This window comes from Balaenoptera ricei, chromosome 6, assembly GCF_028023285.1.
Source record: "Balaenoptera ricei isolate mBalRic1 chromosome 6, mBalRic1.hap2, whole genome shotgun sequence".
Classification (NCBI taxonomy): Eukaryota; Metazoa; Chordata; class Mammalia; order Artiodactyla; family Balaenopteridae; genus Balaenoptera; species Balaenoptera ricei.
In genome coordinates, this window is record NC_082644.1 from 56,321,757 (window position 1) to 56,343,268 (window position 21,512).

Below are 21,512 nucleotides of genomic sequence, written 5' to 3' on the forward strand. Positions count from 1 at the left end.
TTTTTTTAAATGTTACAGTATTATTATCTAGACCTGGTAAACTGAGCATTCCCTAAAGTATTGCAAACTTAATGCCAAAGGATATCAAAAAGAGTGCCAAAATCCATTCTCCCCCACAGAACAGACTTGTGACTGAGGAAGAGATTGCTCAGCCTGGATCTACATTTTCCCAAATCCCCTGAATCTTACAGTGGCCATGACTGGTTTTTCTCAATGAAATGCTGGTACAAATTATGTTTGCCACTTCCAAGTCTTAACATTGTATCTATTAGGCAGCTTAGACTAGCCTAATTAATATACAAGGCATATGGCAATACTTATCTATCTTAAAATTCATTTGGATATTGTTTGATATTCGAGTGGCAAATACAACTGCTTTTTCCCAAAATAAACCAAAAAGTTATTTTTAAACTTTTATCATTATAGCACCAATTATGACATTTTCATAAGGAAAATACAATGCTAGAAAAGGTATAAATTTCAAATTTATATGTCATATAGGAATCTATATTCAATTTTAGAACAAGTTTATATGGATGTAGAGAATGAAAAAATTATTTAATCTTTTATCTACATTAACTTCCATTTTTAGTCCTTTAATAAAACAACTTAATAACAATAACCAACTTTAGATGAAAGTTCTCATGATTGTTTAATTGGCTAGGAAGGAAAATAGAGTAAGAAGTCGGAAGAGCATAGGTGCCAGAAAGAACCTTCATTTAATCTAGAAAATACAGATAATTTAGCCTATAAAGAGCTACTGGGTATAAAATGAATTTAAATATTATATCACGATATAGGCCATTCTTAAATTTCTTTCACCTTTATTTTTAAGATGTTAATACCTTGAAGATTATTCCTGGAAGCAATGACCACATGGATTTTTGTAGTAATAATATACTGAGTATAATAAAATTTAAAATATATAGTTATATGTAATTGTATAATTACAATTATAGAATTGCATAATTTGCAAATGCAAGTTTTCAAAAGATCAAATAGAATCATCCCAGTTGTTAAATCTTTTCTACAAATTAAACCGTTTTAAAATTTCTAAGTTTCAGAAGGGAATGATAATTGTTACAAAAAAAAAAGCAGATTTCAACAAAAAGTGATTGATTGATAGTTACTACTATAAAATTACAATATCATCTTAAGAGTTTTATTGTATAAATAACATAGTCTATTAATTCAGAAAACAAAGAATAACTGACTAAAGTACTATAGTAATTTGACTATAGTAATAGTTTGACACAATGACCCTGATATTCTTTATGAACATTATTGCAAAAAAATTTTTAAATATTTGTAAAGACCTACTACCTGGAACAAATATTATAAATTTAGTATTTTCTGTTGTAACACCAACCTGTTCCAATTCTTGTATTTTAGCATCCTTGACTTGCAGAATTTCTAAAACTTTTCTGTCTTTTGCTTCAGATTTCTGTTTTTCTCTAGAAACAAAAAATATATATATTGAAAGTTTATTAGTCATAACTGGTAGAAAAATTCTTTAAATTTTCACATCCTGATAATGAGTTTCACATTAAAATATAGAAAATTAAATTATCAGAAGTTGACAGCCCTTTCAGAATTAATCAGAAACCATATGGCAAGCGACAACAACTTACAACTGCTGACAACTAAGACAAGTTCATACTAAAAAAAAAGTTTAGTTTCTATATTTAGATGCATTACAAAACATATTAAAACACATTTAATCTTGATTACAACAGCCACTATATCATAAATTTAAAATAATTACTGAATATGTTAATATGCTCTTGTTAATGTAAATGCTTTATATATGCAATTATGTTAAGAATAAAATAGTTATCGGGGACTTCCCTCGTGGCGCAGTGGTTGAGAGTCCGCCTGCCAATGCAGGGGACACGGGTTTGAGCCCTGGCCCAGGAGGCTCCCACGTGCCGCGGAGCAACTGGGCCCGTGCGTCACGGCTGCTGAGCCTGCGCCCTGGAGCCCTCGAGCCACAGCTGCTGAGCCCACGTGCCACAGCTACCGAAGCCCGCATGCCTAGAGCCCATGCTCCGCGACGAGAGGCCACCGCATTGAGAAGTCAGCGCACCCCAACCAAGAGTGGCCCCCACTCGTCACAACTAGAGGAAGCCTGCACGCAGCAAGGAAGACCTAATGCAGCAATAAATAAATAAATAAATAAAATTATAAAATAATAATAAATAAGTAAATAAAATAGTTATCATTTTTTAAGTAAAAGCCTCAAAAGAGAGAAAACTTACTAATAACCAACATTAAATAAATGGGGGGGACTTCCCTGGCAGTCCAGTGGTTAAGACTCTGCACTTCCAATGCAGTGCGCACAGGTTCAATCCCTGGTCGGGTAACTAACATCCCACCTGCCGTGGGGTGTGGCCAATAAATAAATAAATAAATAAATCGGGGAGAACTGTATTGGGTGCTCAGTTATATTTTTTTTAAACTTTAAAAATAGGTAAAATAAATAGAAATCTGTACCTAAATCACTCATGAATCACAAAGTATACAGGTAAGAAGAAAGAAAGAACCCTTACTTAAGAAAGAGATGAAGCAAAGGAGTTTAGAAGGCACAGGGGATATTAGAATTAAGAGACACCAATCATAAAAGCATTCCACTGCTGGTGACCAAGGTGGCAGAGTAGGAAGACCCTGAACTCACCTCCCTCCCTGGACAACATGAAAATTACAACTACTTATGAAGCAACTATTTATGAGAGTAAAGACTGAAGACTAGCAGAAAAGATACTCCACAAATAAAGACATGAAGAAACCACAATAAGATGGTTAGCTAAGGAGGATAGAGACACAATATAGTCAGGATCCACACTCCAGGATTGGTGGCCCCCAATTGGGAGGATAATCACAATTTTAGAGGTCTTCTCCAAAGAGCAAGGGATCTGAGTGCCATGTCAAGCTCTCCAGCCCGGATATCCTACACCAAGAAGATAAGACCACAGAAAATCTGGCTTTGAAAACCAGTGGGGTTCATGTTCAGGAGAGCTGGAAGCTATAGGAAACAGAGATTCCACCTTTAAAAAGCATGCACAAAATCTCACATAGTCCAAGTTCCAGTGCAGAGGCAGCGGTATGAAAAGAGTCTGGATCAGATCCACTTGCTGGTCTTGGAGAGCCTCCTGGAGAAGCAAGAGGCAACTGGGACCCCCTGGGGGACAGAGATGCTGGTGGCAGCCATTTCTGGGGACTTGTTCTACTGCAATAACACCAGCACTGGCAAGTACCATTTTGGAATCCTCCCCCTACCCTACTAGCACCAGGGGACTTGGCACCCACCTGTGGGCTAGCACCAGCTGTAAGTCACCCCAGGCTGCACAGACAGCTATGCAAGGACCCAGCCCCAGGCTCCCCTGGGCATACAGCCAATGACACAGAAAACCTACCTTTTTCTCCAGCAGGCCTACAGCCACTGCATGAGGCACAGCCTCACAGCCAGTTGGGCCAGGGGCCAGCTCTGCCTAACAACATATCCACAGTAGTTGGCCCCACCACAACAGAAGGATACATGCTGCCAACATAAGGAGAACCCCTAGAGCACATAGCTCTGGTGATGAGAGGGGAGTGTGCTACTGGACCCCATGGAGTGTCTCCTACATAAGGCTACTTCTCCAAATTGGGAAATGTAACTGACTGACCTAACATACAGAAATAAACATAGAGAATAGGGCAAAATGAGGAGACAGAGAAATATGTTCCAAACAAATAAATAACACAAAACCTCAGTAAAAGAAAGAACTAAACAAAGTAGAGATAAACAATCTACCTGAAAAAGAATTCAGTAATGATCAAAAAGAGGTTCAATGAACTGGGGAGAAAACTGGATGAACACAGTGGAAATTCCAAAAGGAGTTTAAAAATATAAAGAAAAGCCAAACAAGAGCTGAAAAATACAATAACTGAAATAAAAGATACAGTAGAAGGAATCAACAGTAGATTAGATGATACAGAGTAAAGGATCAGCACCTGGAAGACAGAGCAGTAGAATTCTCCCAAGCAGAAAAGAAAAAAAGAATTTTTAAAAAGGAAAATAGTTTAAGAGACCTTTAGAACAACATCAAGCATACTGACGTTTGCATATAGGGGTAGCAGAGGAGAAGAGAGAGATAAAGTAGCAGGGAACTTATTTGAAGAAATAATACCAGAAAAATTCCTTAACCTGGGGAATGAAACAGACATCCAAGGCCAGGAATCAGAGACTCCCCAAAAAGATGAACCCAAAGAGGTTCAACACCAAGACACATCATAATTAAAATGGCAAAAATTAAAATAAAAGACTCTTACAAGCAGCAAGAGAAAAGCAACCTGTTAAGTACACAGGAACTAACATAAGGCTATCAGCTGACTTTTCAGCAGAAACTCTGCAGGCCAGAAGGGAGTTACACGACATATTCGAAGTGATGAAAGGAAAAAGTCTACAACCAAGAATACTCTACCTGGCAAGGCTATCATTCTGATTTGAAGGAAAGATAGAGTTTTACAGACAAGCAAAAGCTGAAAGAGTTCAGCACCACTAAAATGGCTTTTCAAGAAAAGTTAAAGGAACTTCCATAAGCAGAAAAAAAGGCCACAACTAGAAATATGAAAATTATGAAAGAAAAATCTCACTGGTAAAGATAAACATACAGTAAAGGTAGTACGTCAGTCACTGATAAAGCTAGTAGGAAGGTTAAAAGACATAAATAGTAAAATCATCCATATCCATACTAAGTAATTATTACAATATGTAAAGGATACAAAATACAAAAAGAAGTAAAACATGACATCAAAAACATTAAATGTGGGGATGGGTGGAGTAAAAATGTAGGGTTGTTAGACTGTATTGAACTTAAAGAGATCATCAACTTAAATTAATCACATATATATGGGTTGTTATATATGAACCTCATGGTAAACACAAGTCAAAAACCTATATCAAATACACAAACAAAAAAGAGAAAGGAACCCAAACATAACATTAAAGATAGTCATCAAATCATAAGGGAAGAGAGCAAACAAAAGAACAAGAAGAGAATGAACAAAAAAAAACCTACAAAAACAATCTCCAAACAATTAACAAAATGGTAATAAATACATAGCTATTAAATAATTACTTTAAATGTAAATGGACTAAATGCTCCAAAGACAAAGAGGGCTTCCCTGGTGGCGCAGTGGTTGAGAGTCCGCCTGCCAATGCAGAGGACACGGGTTCAAGCCCTGGTCTGGGAGGATCCCACATGCCGCGGAGCGGCTGGGCCCGTGAGCCACAATTACTGAGCCTGCGCATCTGGAACCTGTGCTCAACAACAAGAGAGGCCGCAATAGTGAGAGGCCTGCGCACCGTGATGAAGAGTGGCCCCCGCTTGCCGCAACTAGAGAAAGCCCTCGCACAGAAACGAAGACCCAACACAGCCATAAATAAATAAAAATTAAAAAAAAAAAAAAAAAAAGAAAGAAAAACATGCCTTTAAAAAAAAAAAAAAGACAAAGAGTGGTTGAATGGACACAAAATAAGTTCTATATCTATGCTGCCTACAAGACTCACTTCAGATGTAGATACACACAGACTAAAAGTGAGGGGATGGAGAAAGGAATTCCATTCAAATGAAAACAAAAACAAAGCTGGGGTAGCAATACTTAGACAAAATAGACTTTAAAGACTGTAACAAGAGACAAGGAAGGACATTACATAATGATCAAGGGATCAACCCAACAAGAAGATATAATAATTGTAAATATATATACACTAAGCATAAGAGCACCTAAATACATAAAGAAAATATTAAGAAACATAAAGGGAGAAATTGACAGTAATACAATAACAGTAGGGAATTTTAACACAGCACTAATATCAATGGACAGATCATACAGACAGAAATCAATAAAGAAACACTGGCCTTAAATGACACGTTAGACGAGATGTAATTAATCAATATATACAGAACATTCTATCCAAAACTGACTCATTAAGAAAAAAAGAGAGGGCTTCCCTGATGGCGCAGTGGTTGGGAATCCGCCTGCCAATGCAGGAGACGGGTTCTAGCCCTGGTCTGGGAGGATCCCACATGCCGCGGAGCAACTACTGAGCCTGCGCTCTAGAGCCCACGAGCCACGACTGCTGAAGCCTGCGCGCCTGGAGCACGTGCTCCGCAACAGGGGAGGCCGCCGCGGTGGGAGGCCTGCGCACCGCGACGGGGAGTGGCCCCCGCTCGCCACAACTGGAGAGAGCCCACGCACAGCAAGGAAGACCCAATGCAGCCAATACATACATACATACATACATACATATATACATAAATAAATAAAATTTATAAAAAAAAAAAAAAAGAGGGCTTCCCTGGTGGCGCAGTGGTTGAGAGTCTGCCTGCCAATGCAGGGGACGCGGGTTCGAGCCCTGGTCTGGGAGGATCCCACATGCCGCGGAGCGACTGGGCCCGTGAGCCACAATTGCTGAGCCTGCGCGTCTGGAGCCTGTGCTCCGCAACAAGAGAGGCCAGTAGTGAGGGGCCCGCGCACCGCGATGAGGAGTGGCCCCCACTTGCCGCAGCTGGGGAGGGCCCTCGCACAGAAGCGAAGACCCAACACAGCCATAAATAAATAAATAAATAAAATTAAAAAAAAAAAAAGAGAAATGGCCCAAATAAATAAAATCAGAAATGGGAAAGGAGAAGTTAAGACCAGCACCATAAAATTACAAAGGATCATAAAGGTTACTGTGGACAATTATATGCCAATAAAATGGACAACCTAAAAGAAGTAGACAAATTCCCAGAAATATACAAACTCCTAAGACTGAATCAGGAAGAAAGAGAAAACATAAACAGACCAATTAACAGTAATGGAATTCAATCAGTAATCAAAAAACTCCCCACAAACAAAAGTCCACGCCCAGGCAGCTTTACAGGTGGATTCTACCAAATATTTAAAGCAGAATTAACACATAGGCTTCTCAAACTATTCCAAAAAACTGCAGAGGGAGGAATGCTTCCAAACTCATTCCACAAGACCAGGATCACCCTGATACCAAAACCAGACAAAGACAAAAAAAGAAAATTACAGGATTTTTTGTTGAAAATCCTCAACAAAATATTAGCAAACCAAATTCAACAATACATTAAAAGGATCATACACCATGATCAAGTGGGATTTATCCCAGGGATGCAAGGATGGTTCAATACCCACAAATCAATGTGATACACCACCTTAACAAACTGAAGAATAAAAATCATATGATCATCTCAGTAGATGCAGAAAAAGCTTTTGACAAAATTCAACACCTATTTAAAATAAAAACTCTCCAGAATGTGGAAATAGAGGGAACTTACCTCAACATAGTAAAGGCCATATATGACAAACCCACAGCCAACATAATACTTAAAGGTAAAGAGTTGAAAGCATTTCCTCTAAGATCAGGAACAAGACAAGGATGCCTACTCTCAGCACTCTATTCAAAATAGTATTAGAAGTCCTAGCCACAGCAATCAGACTAGAAAAATAAATAAATAAAACAAATCCAAATTGGAAAGGAAAAAGTAAAACTGCCACTGTTTGCAGATGACATGATACTATAGAAAATCCTAAAGAAGCTACAAAAAAAAAACTGTTAGAACTAATAAATGAATTCAATAAAGTTACAGGATACAAAATCAACATACAGAAATCAGTTGTATTTCTATACACTAACAAGTAACTATCAGAAAGGGAAATTAAGAAAAATCCCATTTACAATTGCATCAAAAAGAATAAAATACCTAGGAATAAATCTAACCAAAGAGGTAGAAGACTCATACTATGAAAACTATAAGACACTGATGAAAGAAATTTAAGGTAACCCAAATAGATGAAAAGATATACCATGTTCTTAGATTGGAAGAATCAATGTTGTTAAAATGACCATACTACCCAAGGCAATCTACAATTCAATGTAATACCTATCAAAATACCAATGGCACTTTCCACAGAACTAGAACAAATAATTCTACAATTTGTATAGAAACACAAAACAACCCTGAATAGCCACAGCAATCTAGAGAAAGAAGAACAAAGCTGAAGGTATCACACTCTCTGATTTCAAACCATAATACAAAGCTTCAGTAATCAAAACAGTATGGTACTGGCACAAAAACAGACACATAGACCAATGGAACAGAATAGAGCCCAAAAATAAACCCACGCTTATATGGTCAATTAATCTATAACAAAGGAGGTAAGAATATGCAATGGGGGAAAAGTCAACCTCTTCAATAAATGGTATTGGAAAAACTGGACAGCTACATGCAAAAAAAAAAAAAATCTAACTGGATCACTTTATCACACCATAAAAAAAATCTCAAAATGGATTAAAGACTTAAATAAAAGACCTGAAACCATAAAACTGCTAGAAGAAAACCTAGGCACTATGTTCTCTGACATCAGTCACAGTGTATTTTTTTGGATCTGCCTCCTCAGGCAAGGCAAACAAAAGCAAAATAAAAAAATGGGACTGCATCAAACTCAAACACTTTTGCACAATGAAGGAAACAATCAACAAAACAAAAAGGAAGCATACTAAATAGGAGAAGATATTTACAAACAGTATATTTGATGATAAGGGGTTAATATCCAAAATATACCAAGAATTCATACAACTCAACACCAAAAAAAATAAAATTAAAATAAAAAATAGGCAGATGACCTGAATAGACATTTTTCGAAAGAAGATATATAGATGGCTAACAGACACATGAAAAGATGCTCAACATCGCTAATCATAAGGGAAATGCAAATTAAAACCACAATGACGTACCACCTCACACCTGTCAGAATGGCAATCATCAAAAAGACAACAAATAGCAAGTATTGGTGAGGATGTGCACTGTTGGTGGGGATGTAAACTGGTGCAGCCACTATGAAAAATAGTATGGAGGTTCCTCAAAAAATTTAAAAAGTTTAAAATAGAGCTGCCATAATGATCCAGCAATTTCACTTCTGGGTATTTACCCAAAGAAAACAAAAACACTAGTTCAAAAAGATATAAGCGTACTAATGATCATTGTAGCATTATTTACAATAGCCAAGGTATGGAAGCCTCCTAAGTGCCCATCAGTAGATGAATGGATAAAGATGTGGTATATATACACAATGGGATATTTCTTAGGTATAATAAAATGAAACCTTGCCATTTGCAACAACATGAATGGATCTAGGAGGAATTATGCTAAATGAAATAAGTCAGAGAGAGAAAGACAAATACCGTATAAATTCACTTATCTGCGACATCTGAAAAACAGAAGAAAAAAAAACCACAAAGAGAACAAGACAGAAGAAGGCTCATAGATACAGAGAACAAATGGGTAGTGCCAGAGAAGGAGGGAAGGGAAATAGGTGAATTGGATTTAGAGGTACAAACCTCCAGTTATGAAATAAATAAACCACAGGGATGCAACATACAGGATAAGGAATAGGGTAAATAAGAGTGTAATAACTTTGCATGGGGACAGTTGATTACTAGACTTATCATGATCATCCCATAATGTATATAAATGTTAAATCACTATGTAGTCCACCTGAAACTAATATAATATTATATGTCAAGTATATTTCAATTAAAAAAACGAAAAACAAAAAAAGCACACCACTAGTTAAAGGAGATAGATGCAGATGGCATAATAATACATTAAAAATTTTTAAATTAGACTTCCAATAAGTTAGCATAGTAAGTTCACACTTTGAGGCTCTTCTATATTCTCTAAATTATAGTATTAATAGAAAAACACAAAGGAAAAAAATTAAGGAGACACAGTCACATCTGAGGATCACAAACTAAACAGAAATACAATGCTATGAATGGGGATGAAGCCGCTGTCTGCTGTCCAGATCCAGATGCAGGCTAAGGTGGAAAGGAGGCTGGCTCCTGGAGACTACAGGGAATAAACATGTCCTGCTCAATAAGTAGAAGCATAGCCAGGCCCATTGTTTTAAATCAGAGACTGGGGTGGAACTCCCATCACCTGAAAGAAGGCTGAAAAAACTTCTGCCCATCCTTGCCTGGAATTAAGGCTTACATGAAAGTCTATAAAGGCAAAAGTTTATAGATACAGCATCCAATCACAGGCTGAGCCAAAGCACCCCACAGCTCATGTACTAAGTATAGTAAATCCTCTGTTGTACTGTTGGCTAAGAGCCCCAAACTACCAATATAAAACCTATTTCAGGATGGGGGGTTGCGGTGAGGGTGACAATTTAGTGACAAGAACAAAATTTCTAGAGAAAAAAGCATTAGAAAAGGAGGAGTAGTGGGGAAAGAAGAGGATGAGAACCATAACAGCAACCCTCCCACACAAGATGTGACCACAGACAAAAAATCCAAAACACATTAAGAAAAAACATGCTCTACACACAAACACAACACATGCACACACTAATGCAATAATGTGAAGCAATCATTCTAGACAAAATGAAAACATTAGAACACTCTGAAAAAGATTTTAAAATAAGTATCTTTAAAGACATAAAAGAATGACTAAAGTATAAACAAAAACAAGAAATAAAACAAAAACAAGTAGATCTAAACAATCTATTAGAAACCTTGAAAATACAGGACTTCCCTGGTGGCGCAGTGGTTAAGAATCTGCCTGCCAATGCAGGGGACACAGGTTCGAGTCCTGGTCCGGGAACATCCCACATGCTGCAGAGCAACTAAGCTCGTGCACCACAACTACTGAGCCTGCGCTCTAGAGCCCGCAAGCCACAACTACTGAGCCTGCGTGCCACAACTACTGAAGCCCACGTGTCTAGAGCCCATGCTCCGCAACAAGAGAAGCCACCACAACGAGAAGCCCGTGCACCACAATGAAGAGTAGCCCCAGCTGGCCACAACCAGAGAAAGCCCGCAACAACGAAGACCCAACGCAGCCAAAAATAAAATAAATAAATTTTTAAAAAATAGAACTTCATTTAAAAAAAAAAAAAAACCTTGAAAATAAAAATTATGATCAACGAATCAAAAAACAATTAAATGGGCTAAGCTCAAAATAGACGCAAAAAGAGAATTAGTGAAAAGGAGGATAGTAATGAGGGATTTATCCAGAATACTGCATAGAAAAACAATGAGATGAAAAATATGAAACCACAGTTAAGACATGTAGGTTTTAATTGGGATACTCCAACATATGCCTAAAGAGTTTTAGAAGCAGATAATAGTGGGATGAAAGATAAAGCAATATTTTTAGGAGATAATTGCTGAGAATGTTACAGAAATAGAGTTCTCAGACTAAAAGAGTACCTAACAAAATAAATACCACCCCCCAAATCCATATCTACATTCCATCAGAATTTACTGAGCACTCATTATATGACAGGCACTCTCTTAGGGACCAGGGATACTGCAGTGAACAAAATAGACCAAATGGTTGCCTTCATGGAATTAACATTCTAGTTTATGGATATTGAAAATAAATGATATATAAGTGAATACATAATATGTTAATTGGCTATAAGTATAATAAGGACAGTGAACTAGGGTAACAGAGAAAGAGATGCCTAGCTTTAGAGAACTGGGGAGTAAAAGGAAGGTTGCATGTTGCTACTGAATAATTAACAAATAACTGTCCTTAAAGGTGGTATTTGGGTAGAGACTTAAAGGAAGGAAGTGAGAGACATGGAGCTCTCACGGAAGAGTTTTCCAAGCCATGGGACCTGTAACAAGTGCAAAGCACTGAGGCAAGAGCATAACTCAAAGAACAGCAAACTTAAACTGACTTTAGTCCCTCATGCAAGCGCATGCCCTAGAGACAGCAGCTTGCAGAGTCACAAGTAAATTTAAGTCCCTGATATGACTTCCCCAATAGCCCTTGATCAGTAGTCTCTCCTGCCTTCCAACGCCTTTCCCTTATGTGCCCCTTAGATAAGACCCCCTGTGGGGCTTACCTGAAAGTACTCCACCCACTAACTTTAATAAAGGCATGTGCCCCAGGTCTGTCCTTCTCTGTCTGCACTCTGCCTTGATCTCCCCGTGTTGTTCCTTGAAGCATGCCAAGTACTTCCTCCAGGACCTTTGAGTAATAAATTTTTCTATTTCAATTTCTCTTCTGGTCTGTTGTTGAACCATGGCTCACCATCCACGACCCTGTGCTCTACTTAACAAGTATTAATTTAACAAATTTATAACAGCTACGAGCTGAGAATGAGAATGAGAAACAAAGTGTTAGAAGTTGGGAATTCCCTGGTGGTCCGATGGTTAGGACTCGGCACTCTCACTGCTGAGGCCGTGAGTTCAATCCTTAGTTGGGGAACTAAAATCCCATAAGCCATGTGGCGTGGCCAAAAAAAATTTTTTTTAAAGATTAAAAAAGAAGTTGACAAGTGAGTAAGCATAAAATAATCTTCTAGGATACTGGGATAGTAAGTGAGCCAGAAAACCAAAAAACAAAACAAAACAAAACAAAACAGGACGACTACCAGGCAGTATTAAGCACTGAGGTTAATGGTCATAAATTTACATAAGACCAGTCATCATGGTTCAAAGTTTTTCTCTAGCCATGGTCAGCCCTCTGGATGTAGGCACACAGTAGATGGAGAGTTGGAATAAACAACGTTTGAAATTTCACAAACATGTTATGACTACTATTTTTACTATTTGCACTTTATCCTGCTTTATTATTTTATTTCCTCTTTACCAAGCATTATCAGCACATTTAATGCATGATCACAATCCACTGTCTTCAACCAGGCTTTCTTTTTATTTGTGTTTCTTTTATTAACAGTGAAACTAAACATACTCTCAGAAATTGAAATGCCTTTTCCCCCCTAATTTGCCATTGCCTGTCAATGTATCTACTATTTTATATCTTACTATTTTTACTGATCTATAAAACTATTTTGTATATTAAAAATACATATTTTTTATCACTTGTCACTAACGTACAATTTCAAAATATCACTTGAAGTTTTAATTTACCATTATAAAATCATTACTATTGAAAAAGAATACTACATCCATTTAAGGTACAGTTGACCCATGAACAAGGCAAGTTTGAACTGCATATCCACTTATATGCAGATGTTTGTCAATAGTAATCACTACAGTACTATAGGGCCCATGGTTGGTTGAATCTGTGGATGCAGAGATACCAAGAATATGGAGGCCAACTATAAATTATACAGGGATTAACCCCTGGTTGCTCAAGGGTCAACTGTATATGGATCAGGAGAAAAATAACTTCAAATCCCAAAGGGCAGGGCATGATTGGGTTTAGCCAAGGACAAAGACCCAGGTTGAGACAGCCAAGATATTAATTCCAGTCAGAAACTTCCTCTGTAAATTCCTTCCTGAATATACTATGAATCTATTTTTAACTTCCCAGGAATTAGTTTAATTTACAAGGATAATGTCTTTCTAATCCACTCTTTTGTAACAAGCCTAAAAAATATCAACTTTTGTCAAAATAAATTCTGGTGGTCCTTTTAAATGAGATAAGGATAAAATTAGACTATAGGCCATAAACCCCAAACAAAAGCATTATTACAGCTTCCAAATTAGCTTGGTACCAGAGCAATTATCTCCTATGACGCAAGCATGTACAAAACTCACTCACATTCTAACCCAGTGCTACTCAGTGTGGGTCACCAAAGAAATAGCATCAGCATCACCTAGGAACTTGTTAGAAATGCACCATCTTCCTCCCACCCTGAAGGTAGAAACTCCAAGGGTACAGCCCAGCGATCTGTGCTTAACAATAAGGTGCTATGGACTGAAAGTTTCATACCCATATGTTGAAGCCTTAATCCCCAATGTGAGGGTATTTGGAGGTAGGGCCTTTGGAAGGTCATGAGGGTAAGGCCCTCATGAATAGGATTAGTGACGGAGAGATTAGAGAGAAAGATGATCTCTCTCTCCATCATGTGAGTATACTTCAAGAAGGCAGCTGTCTACAAGAGAGCTCTCACAAGGAATGGAGTTGGCAGGCAACTGGATATAGGACTTCCTAGCCTCCAGAACTATGAGAAATAAATGTTTGTTGTTTAAGCCACCCAGTCTATGGTATTCTGTTACAGCAGCCCGAACTGACTAAGACACAAAGCCTCAAAAAATTCTGATACACACTGAAGTCTGAGAGTCACTGAAATAACAATAACTGACACATTTCTCAATAGATTAAGGTGAATAATATAATACTGAAAGTATAGGTCATAAATGAAATATGAATCTTCATATAAAATATAAACTTCAAAAATATACCTCAATGATATATTTTATAACAAAAAATTCCAAAATTCACTACTATGTTATAGTTTTGAAGTTGAAAAAAATATCACAATTCAAAGTCTATATAGAAATTTGTTCAGCAGCTCCTCCTGGTGGTATGGGATATCTAATATTTTCTTAACAGGAAAATGCTCCCAAGAGAAAACAATGTTACAATATGAATACGCTATTTTTTACTTGGAATAACACAATGAAAAAAATTGCTTTGAGTTTAAAAATCACCAACCTATCTGGTCAATTCAATTAATGTACAGTTTATGTATTTACAAGACATTAAAAAAAGGTTCCTAAAAATAAAGACACTGTCAAGAAGTTGATGATGATCAATGACTGAGACAAACTCCTGTTTAGCTAATTAGAACCACTGATGTGCAATAATGATGTGAGCTAAGAATATCTGCAGACTTCTTTAGGATGAAAAATGAAGTGAAGAGAGGCTGTCAAATTTGTACAAGTTTAAAGCTCCAATCACTTTTCCCAAGAGTACCTCCCATTTAAGCATTTAACATTGCTGTACTTAGCCACATGAATTACCATGCTAACTTTTTGCCATTTTTCTAGACTCAAAAATCTGAGAAATTATTCTAAATCATTAAGAAACAAAATTTTATTGTGTTATAGACCATGCCATATATTATACAATATGACAGGATCATACTTTCTGGGTTTGAGCCCATTTTTAATGAGATGTCAAAAATGAAATATTAGAGTCTAAAAGAAACATTTAACCATAAATGAGGCAATGATATTGGTCTAAATTAGAAAACAAAGAAAATAAAAAAGCAAAACTCACTGACGTTGATTATTCTTAATTAACAGATAACACTAATGCACAAAATAAACATTATACTAACATTTTCTTTCATTTAAGAACAGAATCTATTAAAATGTACATTTTATTCTTATTAAGGGCTTTCCATTTAAATGCATTCTCAATTTCTACTATGCGTTAGGATTCTAAAACAGTAACACTTACAAAAATGGAAGTTTAGGGAAATGAGAATTATACCATTACAAATTATTTATTCTTTTATCCACAAACTGTTTTATAACTATTTTCCTATTTTGAGTATGTATAATAAATTACTAGAATGGCTTCTATGAATAATATAGTAAGAAAACTCAAAAAAGAGAAAAACTTGAAAACTTAACACAAATATTTTTCAAACATTTATTCCACAGTAAAAACAGCTATAGAAAAACATCTTAATATTCTGAATGAAAACACATTACTAAGTCAACAGATCCTAATACACATAAAACCTCTGATATAAAATATTTTAAAGGTTCAAGTATACTTGAAACATCTATTTTGTCTTAAGATCACAACTTAATTTTTATTACATAATCCAGAATGTCTAACTACTGTATTTTGTTTTTCAATATAAAATATATATTTAAACTACAGGTGAAAGCCAAAACCTGTGCTAGAAGAGTCAGCCTGAGACATGAAAAATTATTCTTTTTTTCCCCGTTCAATCAGGTAGCTCCAAACTAGAACAAAGAACAGACTTAGGCTACAACATCTGAATCTGAATTAGTAAAATTATGGAGTACTGATGAAGTCTTTAAACAAAGAAGCGATAATAGAACATAACAGTTTAGATTTGATACATGACTAAAAAATATACCATTGTTTCAGATATCCTTATTCATTTAACATCATTTCTAAGTACACAAAGTTGAAACTCAAAATCTTTTCTATTTTATAGTTAGAAATTAAATGACTCTATTTAGTTCCTGATTTTCCTGTTCCTTTTTTTTAACCGCATGTCCAGTTACTTCTGCATATACTCAACATTTATTATCTAAAAAATCCATAAAAGAATTGGAAAAGATTGTGTATTATATGTCTTTAATAATTGTGTAAATATTTTTTACCCAGAATTGAGAAGTCTCTTACAGTGTTCAAAAATATCAGCACTTCAGAACAGACTGTTTTAACATCTGCACATCACCAGGGTTGCCCCCAAGGATTTTTAAATGATGCCTGCCTGTGCTGAATAAAGTGCTAACTTGCACCTTGCATTTCAAACTGTGTCCTGAGCAGCCATCCAGTTGGTACAACACCAGCTGAATTCCCACAGGCCACTGTTCACTCAGGCTTGACTGCAATTATCATGTCAATATTTTGTGCTCCGATATGCAGATATGCACACATGCAAGTTGCATAATACCTCCTTCTCCATGGAATGTTGACTTATGTTCAATGTTCTGGGAATTTTTAATGAAAGCAGACATAAACTTTCATCAAATGAAGACAATCACAATTATTTTCTCTTAAAATCAAAAATTATATTTCTGTGTCACCTTCTGCCATGCATACAAAGGCTAATTTTTTAAAGTAGTTATGCTTTACTACAATTTCACAATTCTTTAATTTAAAGGTCTTCGTAAAAGTTAAAAGACTATTTGTCAAGCTTCCTGCATGTATAGTAAGAGTTCAAATGTGTTTCTTCGTACTTTATTGAATGTTCTTTCACCTTAAACAGTAGAGTGGCTCCAATTAAACACCTTTCTGTTAGTCCCTTTGACCATCTTGCCAGCCATCCACATCGCTGCCTAGGCATTCGTGGCTGTTGCAATAGGAAAAGTGCTCAGCAAAAATATATTTATGCCCTGTGTGGAGCTGCCTAGCAGCACTGCTGCCAGATGGAAGAACTCTGGCAGCTATACTTCTGTGGTCTCCAACCAGCCATGTTACCACCATGCTCCAAAATGCAACCCTTTTGCAGGCTGTGTTCGCTTAATACACATGGGACAGTGTACAACTATACAGCAGCTGTGCAACCCATGTGTTTAGGAGTGGAATGGAACAGGAGGGAGGTCTTCCCAGTCATGAGAGTATATAATATAACCTTATAACAACAGCCTGCTTATTAAGCACCTAAACTTTAACTATAAACATAAATATGAGATAATCTCTCATCCTCTGTGAGGTTAAATCCTTAAACAATAGTATTTCAAGGATATAACATGCATACCTAAATAAACATGCAATAAATACTAAAAATCATATTACTTTTTACATTCCTTTTTATGGCTACCATTTTTCAGGACTGAGTTTTCATTTCAAGAAAGAAAGAAAAAGAGAGAGAGAAAGAATCCTTGAAAATAGAAGAGCAAAAGAAAACAAGTATTGAGAAGCCTATCACATTATAAGTATAGAATGTTAAAAGGAAAGCAAAACGTGTCTTCAAGATTTATACAAAGATAAGGTGTTTGGATGTAAAAACAACTAGGAAAATAAAGCAATTACTGTATAGGTTTCATGTGAAAATATAAATGAAAAAGTAAAAAGTATTAATTTTGGTAAACTCTAAACATCTTCAATTTGAGATTTAGATATATTTTTGAATTCGAGTATTCAACTTCAAGTACAATATACACTATTTTAAAAATTAAAAGATTTAATATTAAAGAATTATTAAACATCAAAAAGGAGTTACTTTTGGGAGCCTATTATTTACAAGATGCTAACTGGTTTTTCTCAAGACTCTCCAAAAACAAACATAAAAGGTATTTAAACTATAACGTAAGATGATGATGATGATGATTATAATTACTATACATTGATTAACTCGAAACAACTCATTAGTCTCATTTCACAAAAAGAAAACTAAAGCATATAAAAGTAATTATTTTGCCTCAATTCATACAACAAGCAAGTGGTGGAGCCAAGGTTCCAAACCAAATGGCCCTGTCTACATAGCTGTGTTCTTAACCAAGAATCATGAAAAATAATTTCTTTACAGATATGAGTTCAATATTAAACAAGTTTCAATGAAAGATGTGTAAATTTTTCTCTAACAGTCTTTAAACCTGTTAAATATTGACTCAGATTTTTTTATGCATAAGGATAAAAATATTCACCTTCTAGTTTAGAGTGTCTTCTGGAATGTCAGAATTGCCTGTGAGGCTGTTTTAAAATGCAGATAACCCCAATCTCATCATAAACCTTGATAAATCACAATCTCATAGAGGTCATGAGTAAATTACAGCTCAAAAACCTCTTAGAACAAATGAATCTACAACTCAGTAAAGACAATATTGATATAAATGCCTTCTCTCTATTACAACTCCTCAATGATTAAAATTAAATATGACATTCCTTAAACATCCCTGATCAAAGTTTTGACCACTTGAGAGAACTTTTTAAGTATCGATGCCAATTTTGAGTACCTACTACAGAACAAGATTTTAACTAGATGCTTCTCCAATCCCTCAACAAACTCTTTTTAAAATCCTTTTAACAGATGTGGAAACTGAGGCCTAAAGAATTTAAGTAAGGAAGGCATGGAAATATTTGCAATTTAAACTCTAATCTGTATGACTTCTAAGTCTGTGCTCTCAACCATCTGTTAGGGACTGGAAGTTTGTGTGCCCCCAAACTTCATATGTTGAAATATAATCCCCAATATGATGGTATCTGGAGGTGTGGAACTGGGAAGTAATTAAGTTATGAGAGTAGAGTCCTCATGAATGGGATTGGTGCCCTCACAGGGCAATGAAGAGACCAGAGCTCTCCTTGCCACATGAGGATATAAGAAGTTGGCACCCTGCAACCCAGAAAAGGACTCTCACCAGAACCTGACGATGCTGGTGCCCTGATCTTGTGCTTCCAGTCTTCAGAAAATGAGAAATAAATATATGTTGTGTAAGCCACCCAGTTTATGGTATTTTATTAAAACAGCCTGAGCTGAGAGACCATCTTTACCGACTGTCGATTTGAAAATTCCTGACGTTAAAATTTAACCTTAAACAGATTTCCAGAAGTTCTGATTTTATATAAATCTTTAATAGATTCATGGGTGAATTTATTCATGGGTGAATCACTCACAATTCATGGGTGAAAAACAAATCTTTAATCACAGAAAAAGTAATCTTTTAATTTAACAAGCATGACAAATAAAACAAGATGTTGAGACAGAATAAATGCAGGAAAGAGAGCTTGCTTAGTTAATAAAGGAGGTCAGGGAAGATATCTCTAAAATAATTATTACATGTTTTACCACAACCAGATTCCTGAGAAACACTGTTTTTTCTTCCCCTGACGCTCTCTCCCCTCACATAATAAGCAGAATGCTGAGCACATAATAAGCAGAATGCTGAGCGCATATTAGGCATTCAGGTAATAATTCTGAATTAAATAAAAAGTATTTATAAGCACCATTAGGTACACAAACTATACCACAATCTATATAAATCTAGAACTTAAAAACTCATAAAAAATACAGAAATTTCAAGAAGACTAAAGACAATAAAAACATACATATAAATTGAATGCTTTGGTATTTTGTGCTGAGATGAAAGTATATTTTAAAAGGAAGAAACAATAGTCTTCATTAAGAAGCAAAGGATACAAGGAAAATGTCATATTGCTGGCCCAATAAACCAAGTATCTTTCATTTCTAGTAATATTATAGTTCAAAATTATGATTAGGCATGGTTATACTCTCCCCCCAAATCGTTAGTATGACCTCTGCAACAGATCTACCTTCTAGTAGTTACTCGTTAAAATCCAATTCCTTGAATTTAACATGAAACATATTCAAATTTTAATCCTGAATTTAAGATTCCTAATTTAATCTTAAATGAAATAAAATACCACTAAGTAATATATTTATTCTGTTTCTTAAAGTTTAAAGGCATTGTGGTTGGCTCCTTTTCCCTGAACTAATCTACTTATAAAAGACTTTAAAGTCTAGGATCTTAAAATAAATTTAGATCACATTCACTTGTTTTCTTTTTTCCTAAGCGACAACATTTTCTTTGTTAACACTCAGGTGAAAGCTAATTCTCTCTTTGGGGAGTGGTTAAAAATGGAAATTCTGGAACCATACTGCCTGATTTCAAACTTTGATTCCACCACTCATTACCTCTATAAGCTTCGGCAAATTACTTAACCTCTCTGTGGTTCATTTCCTTGATCTATATAATGAGAATAATAATAGAGTCTATCTCATAGGACTATTGTAGGAATTTAGTCAATACATGGAAAGCACTAATAACTGTGTGTGGCCCACTCGATAAACATACACTATTATCATTATGGTTGTTCTATGATGTATTAAACTACAAACACACGTAACTGAAAATATATACTTATCATAATAGTACACAAAAATAATACTTTCCACATAGTTCAAAATATACTTCTTTATAAATACATCATTTTGAAAAATCATTTGAATCATAGTACAGTTCAGTTCAGTGGGAAGTTATCTTTAAGGATTAACCAGGAATATCCTTTGTCTATTACAAGACAATAATTGACACTATGAAACCCAATAACAGCATCAATAGTTTTAATTATTTTCTCTTAAACCTCCCTGTAATAAAATTCATATTTTTCTTTTCTATTTATTCACACTAGCTTGTACAGTAATAATGTACCTCATTTTAATCCCATTTATTCTCATGTTTTAATATTTTATTTACTTACTATTTCTCTTTGTATTCCAGGTTCTTGTAAACAAAACCAATGTATTCAATCATTTTTCTATGAAGTCTCTGCTGCAAATACTTTTCCACCAAGGAAAAATGCCAAAAACACTATTCCTTTATTTCACCATTATTAAATCAGTTTCTTAAGAAACTTTGCTAATCACAAAAGATCAAAAAGGATTCTATATTTTGAAATAGAAAAATTAGTTAGGACACTAATCATGCTGGAATTCCATACAAAACAGAAATAAACATTAGACAAGGGACTCCCCTGGTAGCACAGTGGTTAACAATCTGCCTGCCAATTCAGGGGCCGTGGGTTTGATCCCTGGTCCGGGAAGAATCCACATGCCACAGAGCAACTAAGCCCGTGTGCCACAACTACTGAGCCTGCACTCTAGAGCCCGCGAGCCACAACTACTGAAGCCCACACGCTTAGAGCCCGTGCTCCGCAACAAGAGAAGCCACCACAATGAGAAGACTGCACACTGCAACAAAGAGTAGCCCCCGCTCACTGCAAGTAGAGAAATCCCATGCACAGCAACGAAGACCCGATGCAGCCAAAATTAAATAAATAAATAAATAAATAAATAAACAATTTTTTTTAAATTAGAAGAGAATGATTTAATTCTAGCACACAGAATGTGTGCCAAGGCTCCCAGGGGTGCTGTAGCAAACACACAGGGGCTCTTTTGGATATTTTAAACAGGGGAAACACAGCAGTACTTAACATCTGTTGGACACTGCACCAACTAACTAGCTAAAGTAAGTTCAGAGTTTCAATATCATATTGCACTACATTCCTTGCATGGCG

At 35.8% G+C, this 21,512-nt stretch overlaps 1 protein-coding gene across 2 annotated transcripts in view; it reads right to left on the bottom strand.

The window, feature by feature from the left end:
• The window catches only part of CNTLN (centlein), a 354,675-nt gene that overhangs the window by 269,004 nt on the left and 64,159 nt on the right, over positions 1-21,512 (bottom strand). For both annotated transcript variants that reach the window (XM_059924674.1, XM_059924673.1), the window contains exon 3: positions 1,370-1,454. In XM_059924674.1, the coding sequence (XP_059780657.1) occupies positions 1,370-1,454 (85 nt within the window). The remainder of the gene's footprint in view (positions 1-1,369; positions 1,455-21,512) is intronic.